The sequence below is a fragment of the Sceloporus undulatus genome, chromosome 3 (genome assembly GCF_019175285.1).
Source record: "Sceloporus undulatus isolate JIND9_A2432 ecotype Alabama chromosome 3, SceUnd_v1.1, whole genome shotgun sequence".
Lineage (NCBI taxonomy): Eukaryota > Metazoa > Chordata > Lepidosauria > Squamata > Phrynosomatidae > Sceloporus > Sceloporus undulatus.
Window position 1 is genome coordinate 231,797,599 of NC_056524.1, and position 19,171 is coordinate 231,816,769.

Consider the following 19,171-nt stretch of genomic DNA (forward strand, 5'->3'; position numbering starts at 1 on the left):
TTCACATGCACCAAGTGCAAGTTGGTAGCACCCTTGGAGGAGAAAGTGCAGCAGCTGGAGTCAAGAGTAGCTACACTTCAGCATATTAGGGAACAAGAGGATTTCCTGGACACAATAGAACTCTTGGATGAGTACCATGCAGAGGAAGATGCTGGGGGGAAGAGGTCACTTGCCAAACACAGGAGGCAGACAGCTGGAGGAATGTCACAAAGAGAAGTAAGCCAAGAAGGAATTGTTCTGGGAGCTTGCAGTTAGAGAACCGATTCGAAGCTCTTTCCCTTATCAAGGAGGATGAAGAAGAGCAGCATGGACAGACTTCAGGGACAGAGCAGGGGAGCCTGAGAGTCCCACCCGAGGGAACAGTCGCTGCTAAGCCTCGGAGGAGGCGTGTGGTCGTAGTGGGGGACTCCTTGCTGAGGGGTACAGAAGCAGTGATTTCTAGGCCTGACAAGATGTCTTGAGAGGTGTGTTGTCTTCCAGGTGCAAAGATCCGGGATGTGACAGAGAGGCTGACAAGACTGGTCAAGCCTTCTGACCAATACCCCTTCCTTTTGGTCCATGTGGGAACTAATGATACTGCAAGACACAGCATTCAGAACATCAAAAGGGATTACGAGGCGCTTGGTAGGAAGCTGAAAGGAATGGATGTACAGGTTGTCATCTCGTCTCTTCTGCCAGTTGAAGGGCATGGTCCAGGAAGGGAGAGGAAAATATCAGATGTGAACAACTGGCTTCGCAGATGGTGCCGCCGAGAAGGATTTGGATTCTTCGATCATGGGCTGCGGTTCCATGAGGAGGGACTTCTTGCAACAGACGGGTTGCATCTCACGCCAGTTGGAAGAAATGTTTTTGCCAACAGTCTCAAGAACTTGATCAGGAGGGCTTTAAACTGAGTTCCAAGGGGAAGGGAGACAATATTAAGGAAGGCGAAAGGGATGGCGAAAATAGTGAAACTGACATAGAGGAAACAAGAAAAAAAGTGCAAGGACCCAACAGTGGGAGGCAAAAAAACTTGCACAGGCAGCAAGTAAAAGGGAACTATGGTCTGCGATGTCTCTACACTAATGCACAGAGCATGGGAAATAAGCAAGATGAACTCGAACTCCTAGTACAACAAAGCAAATATGATATAATAGGCATCACTGAAACCTGGTGGGATGAGTCTCATGATTGGAATGTGGAAATAGAGGGGTATAACCTTTTAAAGAGAAATAGGCCAAACAAGAAAGGAGGAGGAATAGCACGATATATCAGAGATATTTACACCAGTGAAGAGATCCAGGACATCAATCATGGAAGCCAGGTGGAGAGCATCTGGGTAAAAATTAAAGGGGAGGGAAACAACAAGGATGTTACGGTGGGAGTCTACTACAGACCCCCAAGTCAGACTGAGGAATTGGATGATATCTTTCTAGAACAGATGACCACACAGTCAGAAAAGAGAGATGTAGTAGTGATGGGCGACTTCAACTATCCTGATATTTGTTGGAAGTCAAACTCAGCAAAATCCTCAAGGCCTAGCAAATTCCTCACTTGCCTGGAAGACAATTTCATGGTCCAAAAGGTGGAAGAGGCAACAAGGGGGTCAGCTATTTTAGATCTGATCCTAACCAACAAGGATGACTTGGTTAATGGGGTGCAAGTGGTGGGATCATTAGGTGGAAGTGACCATGTTCTCCTGGAGTTTGTAATACAGTGGAAAGGAGAAGCCAGGCATAGTCAGACATGCATCCTAGACTTTAGGAGAGCGGATTTCAGTAAACTTAGAGAAGTATTGAGGGCGATTCCATGGTCAGAAATACTAAAAGATAAAGGAGTTCAGGACGGACGGGACTTTCTCAAAAGGGAGATACTGAAGGCACAATTTCAAACAGTTCCAGTGAGAAAGAAAAACGGGAGGTGTCTCAAGAAACCAGGATGGATGACTAAGGAACTTTCAACCGAGCTAAGTTTGAAACGGAACATGTATAAGAAATGGAAAAAGGGGGAAATCACAAAAAAGGAATTCAAAGAAATAGCAGGCATGTGTAGGGGTAAAGTCAGAAAAGCTAAAGCATAGAATGAACTCAGGCTTGCTAGAGAGGTTAAGAACAATAAAAAGGGCTTTTTTGGATATGTCCGCAGCAAAAGGAAGAAGAAGGAAACGGTAGGGCCACTGCGTGGAGAAGATGGCAAAATGCTAACAGAAGACAGAGAAAAGGCAGAATTACTCAACACCTTCTTTGCCTCAGGCTTCTCAGAAAAGGCAAAGGGTGCTCAACCTGAGGATAATGGAGCAGAGGACAGGATAGGGGCATTTCAGCACAGAATAAGTAAAGAGATAGTAGAGGAACACCTTATTAATCTAAATGAATTTAAGTCTCCGGGACCAGATGAACTCCATCCAAGGGTATTAAAAGAACTGGCAAATGTAATATCGGAGCCATTGGCAATAATCTTTGAAAACTCCTGGAAAACAGGAGAGATCCCAGCAGACTGGCGGAGGGCAAACGTTATTCCCATCTTCAAAAAGGGGAAAAAAGAGGATCCCAACAATTATCGTCCAGTTAGTCTGACATCAGTACTAGGAAAGATTCTGGAGCAGATCATTAAACAGAGAGTCTGTGAACATCTAGAAAGCAATGCCATAATCACAAAAAGTCAACATGGGTTTCAGAGAAACAAGTCATGCCAGACAAACCTGATCTCTTTCTTTGATAAAATTACCAGCTTGGTAGATGAAGGGAATGCTGTGGATATAGTATATCTTGATTTCAGTAAGGCCTTTGACAAAGTTCCCCATGACATTCTTGCAAACAAGCTTGTAAAATGTGGGCTAGACAAAGGAACTGTTAAATGGATCTGTAATTGGTTGACCGGCCGAACCCAAAGGGTGCTCAACAATGGCTCCTTTTCATCCTGGAGAAAAGTGACCAGTGGGGTCCCACAGGGCTCTGTCCTGGGCCCAGTGCTATTCAACATCTTTATCAATGACCTGGATGACAGAATTGGGAGCATACTTATCAAATTTGCAGATGATACCAAATTAGGGGGAATAGCTAATACCCCAGAGGACAGGATCAAGATTCAAAATGACCTGAATAGACTAGAAAGCTGGGCCAAAGCTAACAAAATGAAATTCAACACGGAGAAATGTAAGGTATTGCACTTAGGGCGGAAAAATAAAATGCACAGATATAGGATGGGTGACACCTGGCTGAATGAAACTACGTGTGAAAGGGATCTAGGAGTCCAAGTAGACCACAAGTTGAACATGAATGAACAGTGTGATGCGGCAGCTAAAAAGGCCAATGCTATTTTAGGCTGCATCAATAGAAGTATAGTGTCTAGATCAAGAGAAGTAATAGTCCCACTGTATTCTGCTCTGGTCAGGCCCCACCTAGAATATTGTGTCCAGTTCTAGGCGCCACAATTCAGAAAGGACATTGAGAAACTGGAGCGTGTCCAAAGGAGGGCGACAAAAATGGTGAAAGGTCTGGAAACCATGCCTTATGAGGAACGACTTAGGGAGCTGGGGATGTTTAGCCTGGAGAAAAGAAGGTTAAGAGGTGATATGATCGCCCTGTTTAAATATTTGAAGGGGTGTCATATTGAAGAGGGAGCAAGCTTGTTTTCTGCTGCTCCAGAGAACAGGACCCGGAACAATGGATGCAAGCTGCAGGAAAAGAGATTCCACCTGAACATTAGGAGGAACTTCCTGACAGTTAGGGCTGTTCGACAATGGAATGCACTCCCTCGGAGGGTGATAGAGTCTCCTTCCTTGGAGGTCTTTAAACAGAGGCTGGATGGCCATCTGTCAGGGATGCTTTGATTTGGATTTCCTGCATGGCAGGGGGTTGGACTGGATGGCCCTAGTGGTCTCTTCCAACTCTATGATTCTATGATTCTACCTCATGGTGGAAAAAAGCAAACCCTGCAATCATCATCATCAGCAGCAGCAGCAGCAGCAGCAGCAGCACCACCACCACCACCACCACCACCATCTCCTTGCCCCTCTTTTGATTTCCACAAACAAATGTTTCAAAAAAGATTTCTTTGTGGTAAGAAGGGTGTTCATAATAGTTTGCTACTCCACACATAATTTTCCAAGAGAATATTTTTGAATTGTTTTGGAGGATGCAGGAAGAGCCCAAGCTTACTTTTGTTTTATGTCATGTGTGATAGGGGAGCTCGGTAAAACACAATATGTTCTCCCCCCCCCCCCCCCCCCGAGCATTGTTTGAGACTATGGTGTCTGACCTATTCGTATAAATCAAAATAAGTAACCCTCACAACCCTGGTGATCCAGCCCACAAGACAAATCCTTGAATCATAGAAGTTCACAAACAAGGGCCTTCTTCTACCATGTGCCCTGCAATATATAAAGTAATACCCATACACAAGTCTTTTCTTTTCTTAATTTTCACCTCTCTGTTCTTCTCTTCTTCTCACATATCCATGATGCTTGAAATACCTGGCTTTGAGCCAAGAACTACCTGCATTCTGGGCTCTGTCCAACTCAAGTAGATATGTCTCTCTGATTTCTTCTATCCTCCTCTTTATGTGTTACCAGGCACCAGCATCCCCTCTACTACTTGTTCATATTGTTTACACACTGCCCAGGCTCATTTCTTCTGTTTTTCCTACCGGCACCTCCAGGTAACCCAATCCCTACCATGGCACTCTGTAACTTTTGCCTAATGATTCGGAACACATGTTACTCTCAGGTGCATGTCCATGGTTAGACATGTGCAGTTGCGCACACATGGTAAAAAAAGGAGTCCATTGTGAGCATTCTTCCAGGATACTCCATTTCTTGGAGGTACAGTAAGTGTCATTTGCTCTCAGCACGGCTGTATTCAGAGGTCTAAATCACTTTGTTAGCCCGAACTAGGGTAGATCCAGTGACTCAACTGGATTTATCTCCATTTAGCCATTAATTCAGTGGGTCTGCTCTAGCTGGGATTCCTCCAGCTAGAGGATTCCAGCCCACAGGATTCCATGCAGAGTTAACTATTATTATATAGGATTCAAGGTGCAAATGTTGATGTATGATTAAATCAGTAGGACCGAACACACATACAGTAAGTGATGTGTGATTATATCAGCAGGACAGAGCGTAGAATTCTAGAGTGAGTGCTCTGGAATTCTACTGGAGATACACATTGGCATAACCAGTGAAGAGTGGTGGGAGCTGCAGAGACATTTGCTTTTATTAGCTGGACACACTGTGACAGACATCCTCAAGGACTTCCTGGGAATCCTTAGCTGCAGCAGAAAACAGAATGTGGACCTCCATAATGATTTTAAAAAGTGAGCTATGTTGGAGTTATGCCATTCCAACTTACCAACAGGATGGCAACCTTTGTTTATTAAATGTTAATAAGAACTGATAATAAAGCAGGAGTGAAAATAATACAGCTCTCCAGGCATTGCTGAATGACAACTTCTGTATTACTCATTGTTGGCTATTCTGACTAGGACTTCTGGGATTTGTAGTCCAATCACACCTAGATGGCTGCACGAGTCCAACCACTATGTTGAAGGTTAGTAAGGAATGGTAGTAAGGAATTATGGGTTAATCTAATTTAATGGGCTAATAATCTGGAGAGGAAGAGAGAAGCCAAGAAATTGGGAAGGGGGCATTGAAGAAGACTTAATTATCTACTTAATTATTAAATATACTAAAGAATTAATTATAAAGGGTTTCAACTGGATTTACTTCTGAGCAGACACAGGCTCTGATTTCACCATCTTTCCCCCCCCCCTCCAAAAAAAAATGTGGCCTACCAAATCGGGGGAAGGCTGGAAAGCAGAATGGGAGAAGAGAGAGGGGGAGATGCAAGGGGCACCATGTCTTTCGAGTTTTGAGTTCTGTCAGAACCATAGATGCTTGAAGGCTTTGTAAACAATAGATGCAAGAAGACTTAGTAGCCCAATCACATTCAAACTAATAACTAGACTCTTCCTCCATACCTCTTCTTCTTTCCCCTTCTTCTTCAGTTGTTCCCCAGTCACAGCTCTTAAATTGATTCCCAGCTTTTCTTTTGTGGGGTTTTCAGAAATGTTCTCTGTCTGGCAGAGACAACAATGATGTAGCAAGCAGACTGCTCTCAATAGGAACAAAGCCATCTCCTCCAGTTCTAATCCTTCTTCTCAGTTGGATTCCTGTTTTACTGAATCTGCTGGAGGAAGAACCACCTAGTCAATGAATCTAAAATTAATTAACTCGTTGAGCCATCAGGATAACTATAGTGTTAATTGGTAAAATTAGCAAATTAAGCCCAAACACAAAATAAATCTAGCAAGTCAATAATTTAACTAGTTAATTAACTAGCTATATCCAACAGCATGGTGCAGTAATTTGAGTACTGGACTATGACCTTGGAGAGACCAGGGCTCAGTTTCCCGCTTGGCCATGGAAACACACTGGGTGACCTTGGATGAGTCATACACTCTCAGCCACAGAAAACTCGTATGATAGGTTCACCGTTGAGCAGATCTGCACAACTTGACAGTAAGTAGGGGCCAAAATTAAAATAGGCTAAACGTCTTCAAGCTGCAGATAGATTTTAATTAAATGTTAATTAATAATATTAATTCCATCCTCATCCTCCTCTGCCCAGCCCTCTCGTCAGGAGAAAGCTGAGTGGTGAAGGAGCCTGGCCTGGCCATCTCCTCCTCTGCTTGGACTTCTCCTTGGGAGAATGCTGAGCAAAGGAGCAGCCTTGCAGGCCCCTCTTCCTCCTCCTCCACCCATCCTCCTTGGCAGAAAGCCAAGCAGCCAACAAGCCTTACAGGGCAAGTATTCACCTGTCCTCCTCCTCTACATGGCCCTTTCCTCAAGAAAAGGCTATGCAGCAGATGAGTTTTGGAAGCATTCCACATCCTTGCAGGCTGCCCAAAATTCTTTGGTGGGCCGCATGCAGCCCCTGGGCCATATATTGTGCACGCCTGCCTTAGAATCTCCATAAGTCAGAAATGACTTGAAGCTATGCAACAACAACAACAACAATGGAATACATTAACCCCCCCCCCCCCCCCCCGGAAATTGGAGGACCACAGCCTGTGCCAAACCCATATCCTTTGTGGTGTGGAGGTGGTAAAGAAAATGAAGAAGAGGTTTAGTTTCTGACTGTGGCTTTGTGGTGGGATTGACCTCCATGGGGGATGGAGGCATTGGCTTGTTCACTGCAGCAGCCTCTGCTATTGCCCTCAGACCACATCTCAGCCTGGTCCTTGCAGGTTAAAAAAATAAATGTTTCTTTATTTCCATCCACAGTAGCTCAGTTCTTGGATATCCAACTGCAGATACCAAGGGCTCACTGTATTAAGTGGCATAAAGAAATGTCATTATAACAAACCTCTTTTTCCTAAGTTATGGAAGAAGTTGGCAACTTGTGCCCCCCTGGATACTATTGGACCGCAGTGCCCATCAACTAATGTTAGCACAACTAATGGTGAGGGATGGTGGGAGTTGGCATCTAACGATTTCCAGAGGCTACAAAGAGCCAGTGTGATGTAGTGGTTTGAACATAGGACTAGGACTCTCAAGATCAGGGTTTGATTTCCTGTTCAGCCATGGAACCCTACTGGGTGACCTTGGGCAAGGAACACACTCTCATCTCCATAAAATCCAGTGATAGATTTGCCTTAGGGTCACCATAAGTAAGAAATTATTTAAAGTCACACAACAACACAACCAACAAATGGTCTACTCTGAGTTATCCTAGCCCCTTTTAAAATCATCTACTTTTGCGGGTATTGCCACTTCTTATAGTCCAAGCAAACTCCATAAATTCATTTTGGACTAGATCCAGACTATAGGTGTGCTTTAATCCAGATGAATCAATGGGTTTTATGTAACTCACATTGATCCATTGGTTTCAACTGAACGAAAAACTTGACTAAATAGAACTAAAATCGTGACTCATAAAACCATCCATTGACACTTAAACATACCATACCCTGTATGGTATGTATAACTGTGCAAGAATATTCATCATATTCACAGTCTCCTTGTACCTTCTTACTGATGTAGATTAACAGTAACTAGACTTGGAATGTATTATATGCTGAACTATATGATTGTAATTGTAAGGGCTGACAGAACTGAAAAATGAAGCTTCCCGAGAGAAAAGCAGCAAGATTTGCTACTGAATTGCTCAGAGAGGTACAGTATAGTTATGACCTGATTTTGTAGGAATGCTCCCATTGACTTTGCTGAAAGCTATAATCATTCAAGAACTGAGATTTGTTATTATGCTTTAAAGAACTAGGCCTCTCTTCAATAATATAACACTAGAAATAACATATAATCAGGGAGTGGGGGGGCAATACACTTTGGAGCAGAAATGTGTTTTCATTCATCATGATTCAGTACAAACACGTTCACATAAACTTAAACTAATGTTCCATTAACTTTGGTACTTGCACTTAAATCAATGAACCAAGTGATCCCAATGTTACTTTTTGTTGGTGCCTGCATGGACCAAAATATTCCAGGAGCAGACCAGAGTATTCTGTGCACAGAACCCCCCATGGCATTCCAAAGTGAGGGCAGATGTCTGTTCGTGCATCCCATTGTGCTGCCTGCCACTGCAGATCACTCTTTCTGAGATGGAAAAAAAAAGGAGCCAAGCATTGATCACATAGGTGGGTACTTCATTCTGACCTCAGAGGAAGAGACTCAAGAGGTGGGCAGCACAGCACGATGCATTGTAAACAGCCATGTGCCGTCACTCGGGGGAGGGGGGGAGGCTTTGAATCACCTGGGAAGATACAGACAAAAAGGTGAGCTTTTAAAATTTATCTTAAGGGAGGTATATAACAGATTTGGTGCTGAACTGGCCAGACATTGTCCAGTTGACACCAGAACTTAAGATTGAGTCTTGCATTGTCAGGACTACTTGCTGTGAGGATGGTGGGAGGACATGGTTTTTGGTCTGTGTAGACACAGCCCTTGTATGTAAGTCCCACTGATTAATCCATTCCCACTCTGATACATCTTATCAGATGATCAAACAGAGGCATGTGTGCTCAAGGATCCCTATCCATTAATGACCCCTTCTTGTAGTGGAAAGGGATATTTAAGTGGCATAGTGTTGGACTCAACCTACTGCTCCACTTACTGGTGACCAGGGTTCAATGTCTGGGGACTAGGGTTCAATTTTCAGCTGGGAATTGTCACACTCTCTCAGCCTCAGGGGAAGGTAATGGCAAACCGCTTCTGAAGAAATCTTGCCAAGAAAACCCTATGATAAGGTTGCCTTAGACTAGAGTCTTCACAAACTGGAAACGACTTGAAGACACACAGCAACAACATTTGTGTAAACTGAGATGCCTTGATCATTAAAATAGAGAGAACAACCAGGACAAGAATGGGAGTCTTTTGAGTAGGAATGAATAGCCACAATCCCAATGGCTGTGTTATGCATATACACGAAGGTTGCCTTTTCAAGCAGTTCCAATAAAACATTCATGGGAATGAGCAAACTGGAAAAGACACTGTTCTCAAGTATGCTAATTCCTGGCAGTTCATGGTCCCAGCCTTCCACCTCACTATTTTAGGGTGAGCCAATGCCCCCTACCATGCTGCTTAGATCACTGACTACCCTTGTTGCATACACATCACTCTTGCTTTGATTAGGGATGCTAGGCAATACATTTAAAACCTGAGTGTTGTGTCTGTCACTGAAGATGTTAGAAAAATACCCTGCTGGGGAAAAAAAATTAAATTACAGTAATTGGGTATTTTAAATTGGACCAATCTTTACTGAGGACAGTTTCATCCTATGCAGCAGCATGGCAATGTTTCCATACCCTTGTCAAATCAAGGATATATATCTATAGCTATGTGGAGAGAGGGAGGCAGGGGTCACTTTCCTTATTTTGCAATCTTATGTATACATACTTGAGATAAAACGCTACTGGATTCAGTGGGATTTCCTTGCAAAGAAATATGCACTGGAATAGGCCACTTTGCAGCCAGAAGGGCACTCTACATGTAACGCAAAGCAAAACACAATCTATTGTCCAGAAATAATATTTATTCATTAACCATAAAACACAGAATAGAAAAAGCTTTATAAATAAAACTATATATAATATATATATATATATAATGCTTTATTTTTTATTCAGTACTCCACAAAAACACCACAGACAATAACAAAATATTTCAATTAATTTAAAAAACCTCATATATTATAGATGTCAGTCCGCTTCTATCATGGTCTATCATGGTCACTGCTTTACTTAGTTTCACTTTGTTTTCTTAAATCTGTTTCTTAAAAAAATTGAAGCAATTTGTTACTTGACCAAGATTTAGAACATTTAAAGATATCCATTAATAACAGAACAGCTCAGAGGAGTTTATGCAGACTGTTCCATGCCAAATCATCTACCACTGGAACCAGTCAAGACACAGAACAGGGCCACTTTGTGCATCTTCAGGAATCTTCTTGGCATGCTCATTTGCATGAGGAAGACAGGATGTTTGGTGGGGACTCACAGATCTCAGCTCTGGGAATCCCTGTAGTCTCTGATTTTCCCCATTTCTATCTATATCTATAGATATACATATGGATAAAGGAGATCACAGAAACAGATACAGTTGAGATCTGTGAGCTTGTCTTTCATATATACTTTACTCATGCAAATGCAAGTGCCAGAACTCCTACGTGCATAAAGCCACTAAGTGTAATGTCTGAACATGCCTCATATTCTTAAAAAAAATAAATCACAACTGAACGGGGGTAGAAATCAATCCAATGAAGATAATTAATACTGAAATAACTACATATTTTCCATCGCCCTTTTGTTAATGTGGTCTCTTCCTTTTTCAGACTTCTCTTGGTTCAGGTACTCGAGAACCTTCGCTAGCATTTCCTCATCCATGTATGGTCTGTTTTGTGTGTCATCATCTTCATGGGCCATTGGCACCCTCTTGCTAAGTGAAGTGAGTTTGTCTGATTCTTGAGCTCCCAGTTGGTTTAGATGCTCTTTGATGGCCTGCTCAAATTGCTCATCTTCTTGCATATCATCCTCAGATGAAACTGCTAGTGGGATTTGTTTCACCTGCTCTGACTTAATCACATCTGGATATTTTGCCAGCACTTTAGCCAAGTAGTCTGCCAAGTCTTCTTCCTTTTCATTTAGTGATTCCTGCTCCATCTGTCGTCTTTCCAAATGGTTAAGCCAAGCAGGTTTGGGGAACTGGTGTCCTTTAGATCTGACAGGCATGTAGGACACTCTTGGCAGACCATTTTCTTGGCTGAACTGATTTACAGGATAAGGGAGTTTCTCACTGGCCACATTTTCAGTCCCTAAAAGATTGATAATATCTTCAATGTTGAGATCATCTGGCAGGTTATCTGGCATAAAATTAAGTCGCTGCTTACTATAACCATTTAAAGAATTCATCTTATTTTTGAATACATTTGAATTATCTAAATTGATTTCAGGGATCTCATCAGTATCATCTGGGAGTTCAGGCTCTTGTTCTTTTTCATTTGGATATTTCTCTCCAGCCCTCAGCATCTCAATTAAATCCTCAGGAGGGATTTGTAAATTCCTTGAAATTTCTATTAACTGATAAATAGCCTTAGGATCTGGTTGCTTTACAAAATGCCTGGTTGCCCTTTTGTCTTCATTTTGTTTGATCCTTAAATTGTCGTTTCCAGCACTGTTCATCATCTTTTTCAAATAATAATCCATTAACTTTGAGACATCATCTGACACTTGATCTTTGTCATCTCTGTTCATATCATCCTCCAGGTCACCAGATCTTTTTATCGCATCATCAATTTCTTCTTCATTCTTCTCAATTTGCTCTTTACTGTCTCTTATTTCTTCTTGGGTTTGACTTTCCACTTTTTCCTCTATTGGATTCCAGTCCTCTCCACCAACCACATCTTCATAAGCAATATTATTTCCTTTATAGGAATCCTCTTCATCATCTGCATACAATTTTTGTTCCTCATCTAGCCTCTCCTTTTTTAGGTTTTTTGACCCCATCATCTTTCCCAGCTCTTGAAATACTGATTCTAAAGTAGCGAGGCTTTGGGGTGTGTACTGTTCTTCCACTATTTCATTTGTCCGCTTATAAGGGTTATTTCTTGAATTTTCTTCAAGGTATCTTTGGGGCATCTTAGAATGTTTATGCCACATAGCTGGCCAAGAATGATCATCATAATCCTCAGTCATTTCATCTAGGAAGGCATTGTCAGAATTTATAGGATAGGGTTTGTTTTCTTTTAAGACATTCGTAGATTCTTTTTCTCCTTGTCTTAGGGCTTCCAGCATTGCCTTAATCCACTCTGACTCATCTTCTGACATAGATTTTCTTAGATTGTCTGGTATGTAATGCTGATCTTTACTTTCTTTCGACTGCAGAACATAAGGGGCACCTTGGTAGGAGTTATAATCTGGGCTTGTTTCTCCACTGCTAGTTTGTTTTCGAAGATTTTCAATATATTCCAGAGCTTTGATCATATCTGGGCTTGGAAGCCTTTGCAAGTTTTTCATTAGGTAGTCTGGCTCTTTCTGGATGTTTTGGTAACGTTGAAATGAAGCAGCATCAGCATAACAAATCAGCCCAAAAAGTAGGGCGAGAGGCAGGACTTTTTCAAGCCAGGAGGTTTTAACATCAGCCATTTTGAAATGTTTCCTTGAAATAAACAAAAAAGAAAAGAAAGAACATTAGTACACCAAGTCAAAATTTGAACACAATCTCAGCTCTCATGCATGAAGAGTTTAACTCAAAACATGGCTAAGGATTACATGGCCCTTTGAATATGGTTGGATTCTAGTTCCCATCAGCTTAAGCCATCGTGTTCAATAGTCATGTATGATGGAAGTTTCAGTCCAACATCTTGGGGGGGGGTCATAGGGCCTAAGCAGGCAGCAAAAATAGCACGAGCCAAGCCCATGCTATCCTGAACCTGGTTATGACCTGATCAGTCTGTGGGTCAGGGAAGTGATGGACAGGTGTCTACACATCTATCTGCTGCCACACCATGGAGCTGTGCCAAGTGTTCCTTGAAACTCTGCAGCAAACAGTAAGTCTTTTTGCCCTGGGCTAAGGGCCTTTGGGGCTGGGAATGGTCCAGAACATCCTGACTGGCATCTGGACTGACAGATCCTGGCCCAGGGCTAATGAACTGCATTGTTTGTACAGGACAACACCAGGTTGGGTGAAGCACAGGCTTTTTAGCCTATTCATAAAAGCCCGTAGATTTGCCACTTCTGCTCTCAAAAATACCACAAGGAGATTATGAATGAATGCACACAACAGGCCTTGCATAGATGCAGTAAGCAACCCTTCCTATAAATTAGTCATAACTATGGCCTACTTATTTACTGTAAATAGTGTCTGCAAGTCTATGCAGGAATATGTCTATTGTAGAGCACCAAGTGAAGCTTTACCAGTTCAATGATATGCATGCTTGCTGAGCTGTAAGCCTCAGTACTTAAATACAGTAATTTTTAAATCTTAGTGCAGAAGACATAAGACTGTTTATTAATTAATGTTGATCGTCATCATTCTCATCAATATCATTATTTTAAAATGTTTATATGTCAATAAGCAATATGCTGAAGTGGTTCACAAATATAAAAACAAGTACAGCCAATAAAATCAGAAATATTACAATTTTTAAAAGAGCGCAAACAGAATCAAGATGTTAAAAGATTAGAATGCTGAAGTGTTAAATTGATGTTAAGAGCCAGCAGTAAAAACCTGAATAATAACATCAGCAATAAGTTCAAGGACTAAACACTTGCTGTAGGTGGGAGTTCTTGGGTCGGCATCTAAATGCTACCAATGAAGGTGACAGGTGGATTTCTCTTGGGAAGGAATACATAAATTAGAAGATGCTTCCTCTGCTAGCACTATTGTGGGCAGTGGAAACCAAAGAAAAGGATAATCTTAATAATTAGATAGGAACATATGGGTACATAATGCATTCCTAAATCAATATAAAACTCATAAAACACATTATGAGATGTATATTTAATTTCCAACCCCTATTTTAGGCCCAGGAGAGCCTTTCCCCCCCCTCAAAACAGGAAGTGACTAGAAGTCACCTCTCCTTTACTTCTAGTTTTAAAGAAGGCCTTTTCTGGAGGGCCTGGAAGGCCACATAAATAGTTCTAGGATCCACATGTGGTTCACAGGGTGCACTTTGCCTACCCTTACTCTTCAGCCATATTAGCAAACCTAAACTGTTGGTCAGAACATGTCAGAATCTAAAGTGATTTGACATTTAAATTATGTAGCAGTACTGTGTGTGGTGTGCTGCATTTCTTATCATTTATTAGTAATTATGTTCTAAATATCTTTTAACTGTTTTAACCATGGTTTTCTGCTATATTATCCTTTTTTAAACTTGTGTAACATAAAAATTCAATTATTTTAAACAGCTACCTTGATACACCACCTGTGTATCTACATTACATGGTGCACTACCTGTGTGTAATGTAGATACACTAAGAAACAGTATTGCACCATGAAGAAACTAGTGTGCTGTAGTGGTCTGAGTATTGGACAAGGACACTAGAAAATTAGGATTCAAATCCTTGCTTGACTATGGAAACTCACTTGGTGATCTTGGGCAAGTCACACTCTCTCACCCTCAGAGGAAGGCAAGTGGCAAATCCCCTCTGAACAAATTCTCCCAGGAAAAACCTGCAACAGGTTTGCCTTAGGGGTGTCATAAGTCAAAAATGAATTGAAGGCGAACACCAACTGCAGTAACAACAAAGTGTGCCATGGCTCAATCCTAAGGAATTCTAGGATCTGTACCTTAGGGGCTCAAGAGACTGGCAGCTAAACACCACCCCTTTTAGCCCTGGTTCATTGGCGTGGCAACTGCACACCATGGCAATGATCTGCTCCCTCTCAGGAGCAAAAAGAAGCTGCTATAAGCATCTTCTTGGAAGGAGAATGATGACACCCCTTCTGGCCAGCACCGTTTGGGTACTGCACGATCCGTGCATCATCATGGCATGTCCCGTGTAAATGGGTGCACACCATGATGGCACCCGGGCAGCAGACAGGGTTCTCGGCTGTGTGGATGCCAAACCCTAGTCCGCATACAAGCCGGCGTAAACTTCCAGTGAAATATCTGGGACTCTCTGCTAGGGAGCCCTACTATACTCCCTGAATGTACAGAACCAGAGTCCTCTAGCAGAGAATTTCAAATGACAGATCCCAAAATTCCATAGAATGGAGCTATGTCAATTAAAGTGGTATTTCAATTATTTTCCTCTTTGCACATCTGCCTATTGCTTTCCACTCACTTCTTTTCCCCACCACAATGCCCCTGAAGAAGACAATGATATTAAATTCTGGGGGAGCATGAGATAAAAGATAGAATCCAGCCATACAAAATGAATTTTTCAAAGCTGAAAAATAGTAAATAAAATACATTTTATTGATGCACATAATTTGTTCCTATGTGAAAAATTAAAGGCTTCTTGATAAAGTGGCCCCCCATTCCCATCAAAGAATCTGTATTTTAACTGATACCCTTGATAATCTGGCATCTATCTGACAATCACAGCCTCTTTTGGCAATTGGTTAATAATCCAAGGACAAGGTAAGTCCTAAAATATATATATTCAAAAGTAAAGACAGAATCTATGTGTAGGAAATGGAAGTTCTCTGTTCTATTATAGTCTTGGCAACTGTTGATCTTTGCCATGTACAGCTCAATAGAACAAAAGGTTTTTTGATATATTTTTAAAACACTACTTCTCAGAAAACCTATACCTAAAATAGGCCATAGGAAATGACCCAAAATGATTTAAGAGTTAGTTTGAAGTGTTGCAGTTTATTCCCACTGATGGTGAGGTGTTGGCTCAAATGGAGAATTTCATTGAGGTGGTGAGAAAGCAGATAGCAAGGTCCATTTCCACAAATGCCAGCAGACATCAAACAGCTTCAGATACTAAAGGGACATCATATTTCCATTTTTTGATAATATTATGTGGTTATTCTTATGGAAGGAATGTTTTTATTCTCAATGGGTGTAACTAGGGAAGCATCAGAAAAACCACAAAACCATTAGTCATACTTCAGCTCATGGACACCCATTGGTTCAAGGACCATTTGTCTTGATTATGGCAGTATTCCTTTCTGGATGGTATCCCTCTGGAAACTTGATCGTAGTGAGATGTTTTGTTCCTCCATTTGCTTGTTTACTTCTGAATGGAGTACTATATTGCCTATCACAAACATGGTCAGGCTCATCACAACTGTAACATCATTGATCAGATAAACATTTATTTGGTGGTTCTATACTATTTATACAACATCTAGTTGAATCCACTGTATAGACGTGGAAAGGGAGCAGTATAGTTCATATGAACAGATATTATAAGGTTATACTGAGAACACTAATTCCTAGAGCTTTAGAAATGAAGGTCTCTGACTGAATGGAAACAATAGTATCTGATCTAGAAGCTCTTCACTCAAGTCTCTGATTTGCAGGAACTCTCGATAGTTGCTCAGTGGTGATACGTGATGGAAGGACAATTTCATTTATTCCAGTTTGGTATCTTCTGTGAACATGCATATTTACTGATGCTGAATCCTGGTGACTGAGCTTGTGCACAAACAAAGCTCTGCTTTCTTTCAGCAGTACACACACAGAGTAATACACACATAGTGTTTTCAGTAAAACCCATTGCTTCCTGTTACTGGTGTAAAGGAACATTTCAAGTTATGTCCATTCCCAAGTTACTGGGAACATTTTAAGTTGGCTAAAAGGAAATCTGGGATTTCTCAAGATTATTCTTCTCTTTGAGGTACAAGCCAATCGTGGTAAATCATAGCTATGCCACACAGAGAAACTAGTTGCCTGATTCACCTTTTCTATTTCATTCATTTCTTCCCTTTCCACTCTGTAAAATAGCCTGTTGATATGCCAGTGATTCATGAAACAGAAAAAAAATCTCTAATGCCAGCACACACCCACTGCTCTGAGTAGAAAATTACAGTGCATTTGTTATACCATTCAAGCAAGATATATATATATATATATATATATATATATATATATATATATTTGCAACACAGTATGAAATCATTCCACATAGCGAGGAAATTAAAGTACCATCTAATTCTACAGGATTGCCTTGTTTCCTCCCAACTACGTCACAAATGAGAACTTTGACTATCCACCAATGCTACCTAATAATTTATTAATTCTCAAGAATGGATGCAAGGGAAAATATTGATACAGAAGCAGTGCAAAACATCAAAAAGGATTCTGCCTTAACAGTGTCCTGAAACAAATGGAGAAGGTGTTTATTCAGTTATCAAAAGTCTTGTATTCCACATAGCCTGAATTAGGAAAAATTATAGTTTGACTACATTTTTGCCAGTCAAAACCAGCATTTAGAATTGCTCTTGGGGTGTGTGTATGTCAGGGGCAATTTCCCCCCGAATATTGAAAATAATAGCACGTTTATCTTCTTATCTTTCACTGGAAACCATAAAAACTTTGGAATGCAGGGATGTAAAGTCCTACTTCTGTTTCCCAAAGGAAACTTACAAATAGAAGCAAAAAAATTAAAAATGAATACAATTATAAACCAATATTTTGAAAAAAATATATTTTTGTAATGTCTCATATTACTATTCAACTTTAACTTGCATATTTTAATTTAAACTGTTACTGGTAAAAGAATATAATTGAGGGATGTTTCTGTGGTAGATGGATTGTTTTCTACTACATTTTCCTCCCTGTGGCTTCATATTGGGTTTGGGTTCAATTGGAATATTTCCAAATAAATATTGTTTCACATTTACTTTAATCTATATGGCATCCAAAGGGCAGCTAGACTGTTACGAAATCAAATAGTAATTTTTTGTGACCATCAATGGACTGTGAGTTTCAGCTATGAAATTTGATCTGTTATTAGAATCATAGAATCGTAGAGTTGGAAGAGACTGTTCCACCATAGTTTTCCTAAAAGATAAGCAGAGATTCAATAGCCAATCTTACTCATGAACACAATGCTTTTACTATACTGTAATCAGATTAAAGATCTTCTGGAGAATTAGTATTGTCAGAAGAACAAAATATTGGTTACAATGGTACTTTGGTTATGATGGTACTTTGATTACAATATTTTTAGTCATTTGTAGCTCCCCCAAACACCACAGAAAATGACAGCACTACAAAACATAAAAGTTCATATATTCCTTCTGATGACATATTGAGAGCAATGCAATTGAACAAGATCATCTTTCAACTATGTTTCAGAGCAGAACGGTTTGCAAAGCTGCTGTGTGACAAATTTTACCACTCATTTTCCTCCTCCATTATTTTTAGTGTTCATTGTCAGATTGCAAGGCCCAAAGGAAATAATCTAATTGCCAAGTGAAAATCCTTTTTTTTTGTGCTGTGCTAAGTGAAATGCATCAGGTTGCAACCTAACATGGTTCTGGACTATGTAGTTTTGTTACTGCTGAAATGGAAGCTGCCTATAGAGAAAGGGTACCCTTGTCTTCCCTGCCAGTCAAAGAGAAAGCAGATCTGCTTACCTGGATGCAGAAGCAACCTAAAGCATGGTCTTGGTGATCTGTCCTGCGAGTTTATGGACTGTTTTCAGCACCAGGACAGCTCCCTTCGCTTATAGTATACATCACCTGACTCTCCACTGCCATACTTACGTCACCTCAGTCCTCACAAAAAAAAAAAAAAAGAAAGAAAGAAAAGGAAGGGGAAAGAGGGGGGTGATGCTGTGCTGTTGAGAAAGATGCTACAGAAAAGGCATCCTTTGGGTTGTTTGGGCGAGGTTTCCTTTGTACGTTTACGCCACCTGCCTGCCTCTGGGGGAACTGCAGTCTTCTTTTTGCTATCAAGTGGCCAGCAGGGAAATCTTTCTCAGGAAGCAAACCACACTGCAGAAATAATCTGGTTTCATACCGCTTCAACTGCCACGGCTCCAGGCTACGGAGTTCTAGGAATGGTAGTTTGTTGCGGCAGCAGAGGGTGCATCAACAAACTATTGTTCCCAGAATCCCATAGCCTGGAGCCATGGTAGTTAAAGCAACATGAAACCAAATTATTTCTGCAATGTGGAGACAGCCTTAGGGAACACAATCCTGGCACTTCTCAAAGAGGTGCCTCCTCTGGTACTGCTTGGCAGGGCTGCATCTACTGGAGTTGCTGGCATG

General features: G+C 41.1%; 1 protein-coding gene across 1 annotated transcript; it reads right to left on the minus strand.

The window, feature by feature from the left end:
* Positions 1-10,068: 10,068 nt before the first annotated feature.
* SCG2 (secretogranin II) lies at positions 10,069-18,737 on the minus strand. Its single transcript, XM_042456159.1, has 2 exons — positions 18,536-18,737; positions 10,069-12,649 (listed from the first exon to the last, which is right to left on the minus strand). Exon 2 carries the CDS (start codon positions 12,634-12,636, stop codon positions 10,777-10,779), a length of 1,860 nt encoding a protein of 619 aa, XP_042312093.1. The 5' UTR covers positions 12,637-12,649; positions 18,536-18,737; the 3' UTR covers positions 10,069-10,776.
* Between the last annotated feature and the right edge of the window lie 434 nt (positions 18,738-19,171).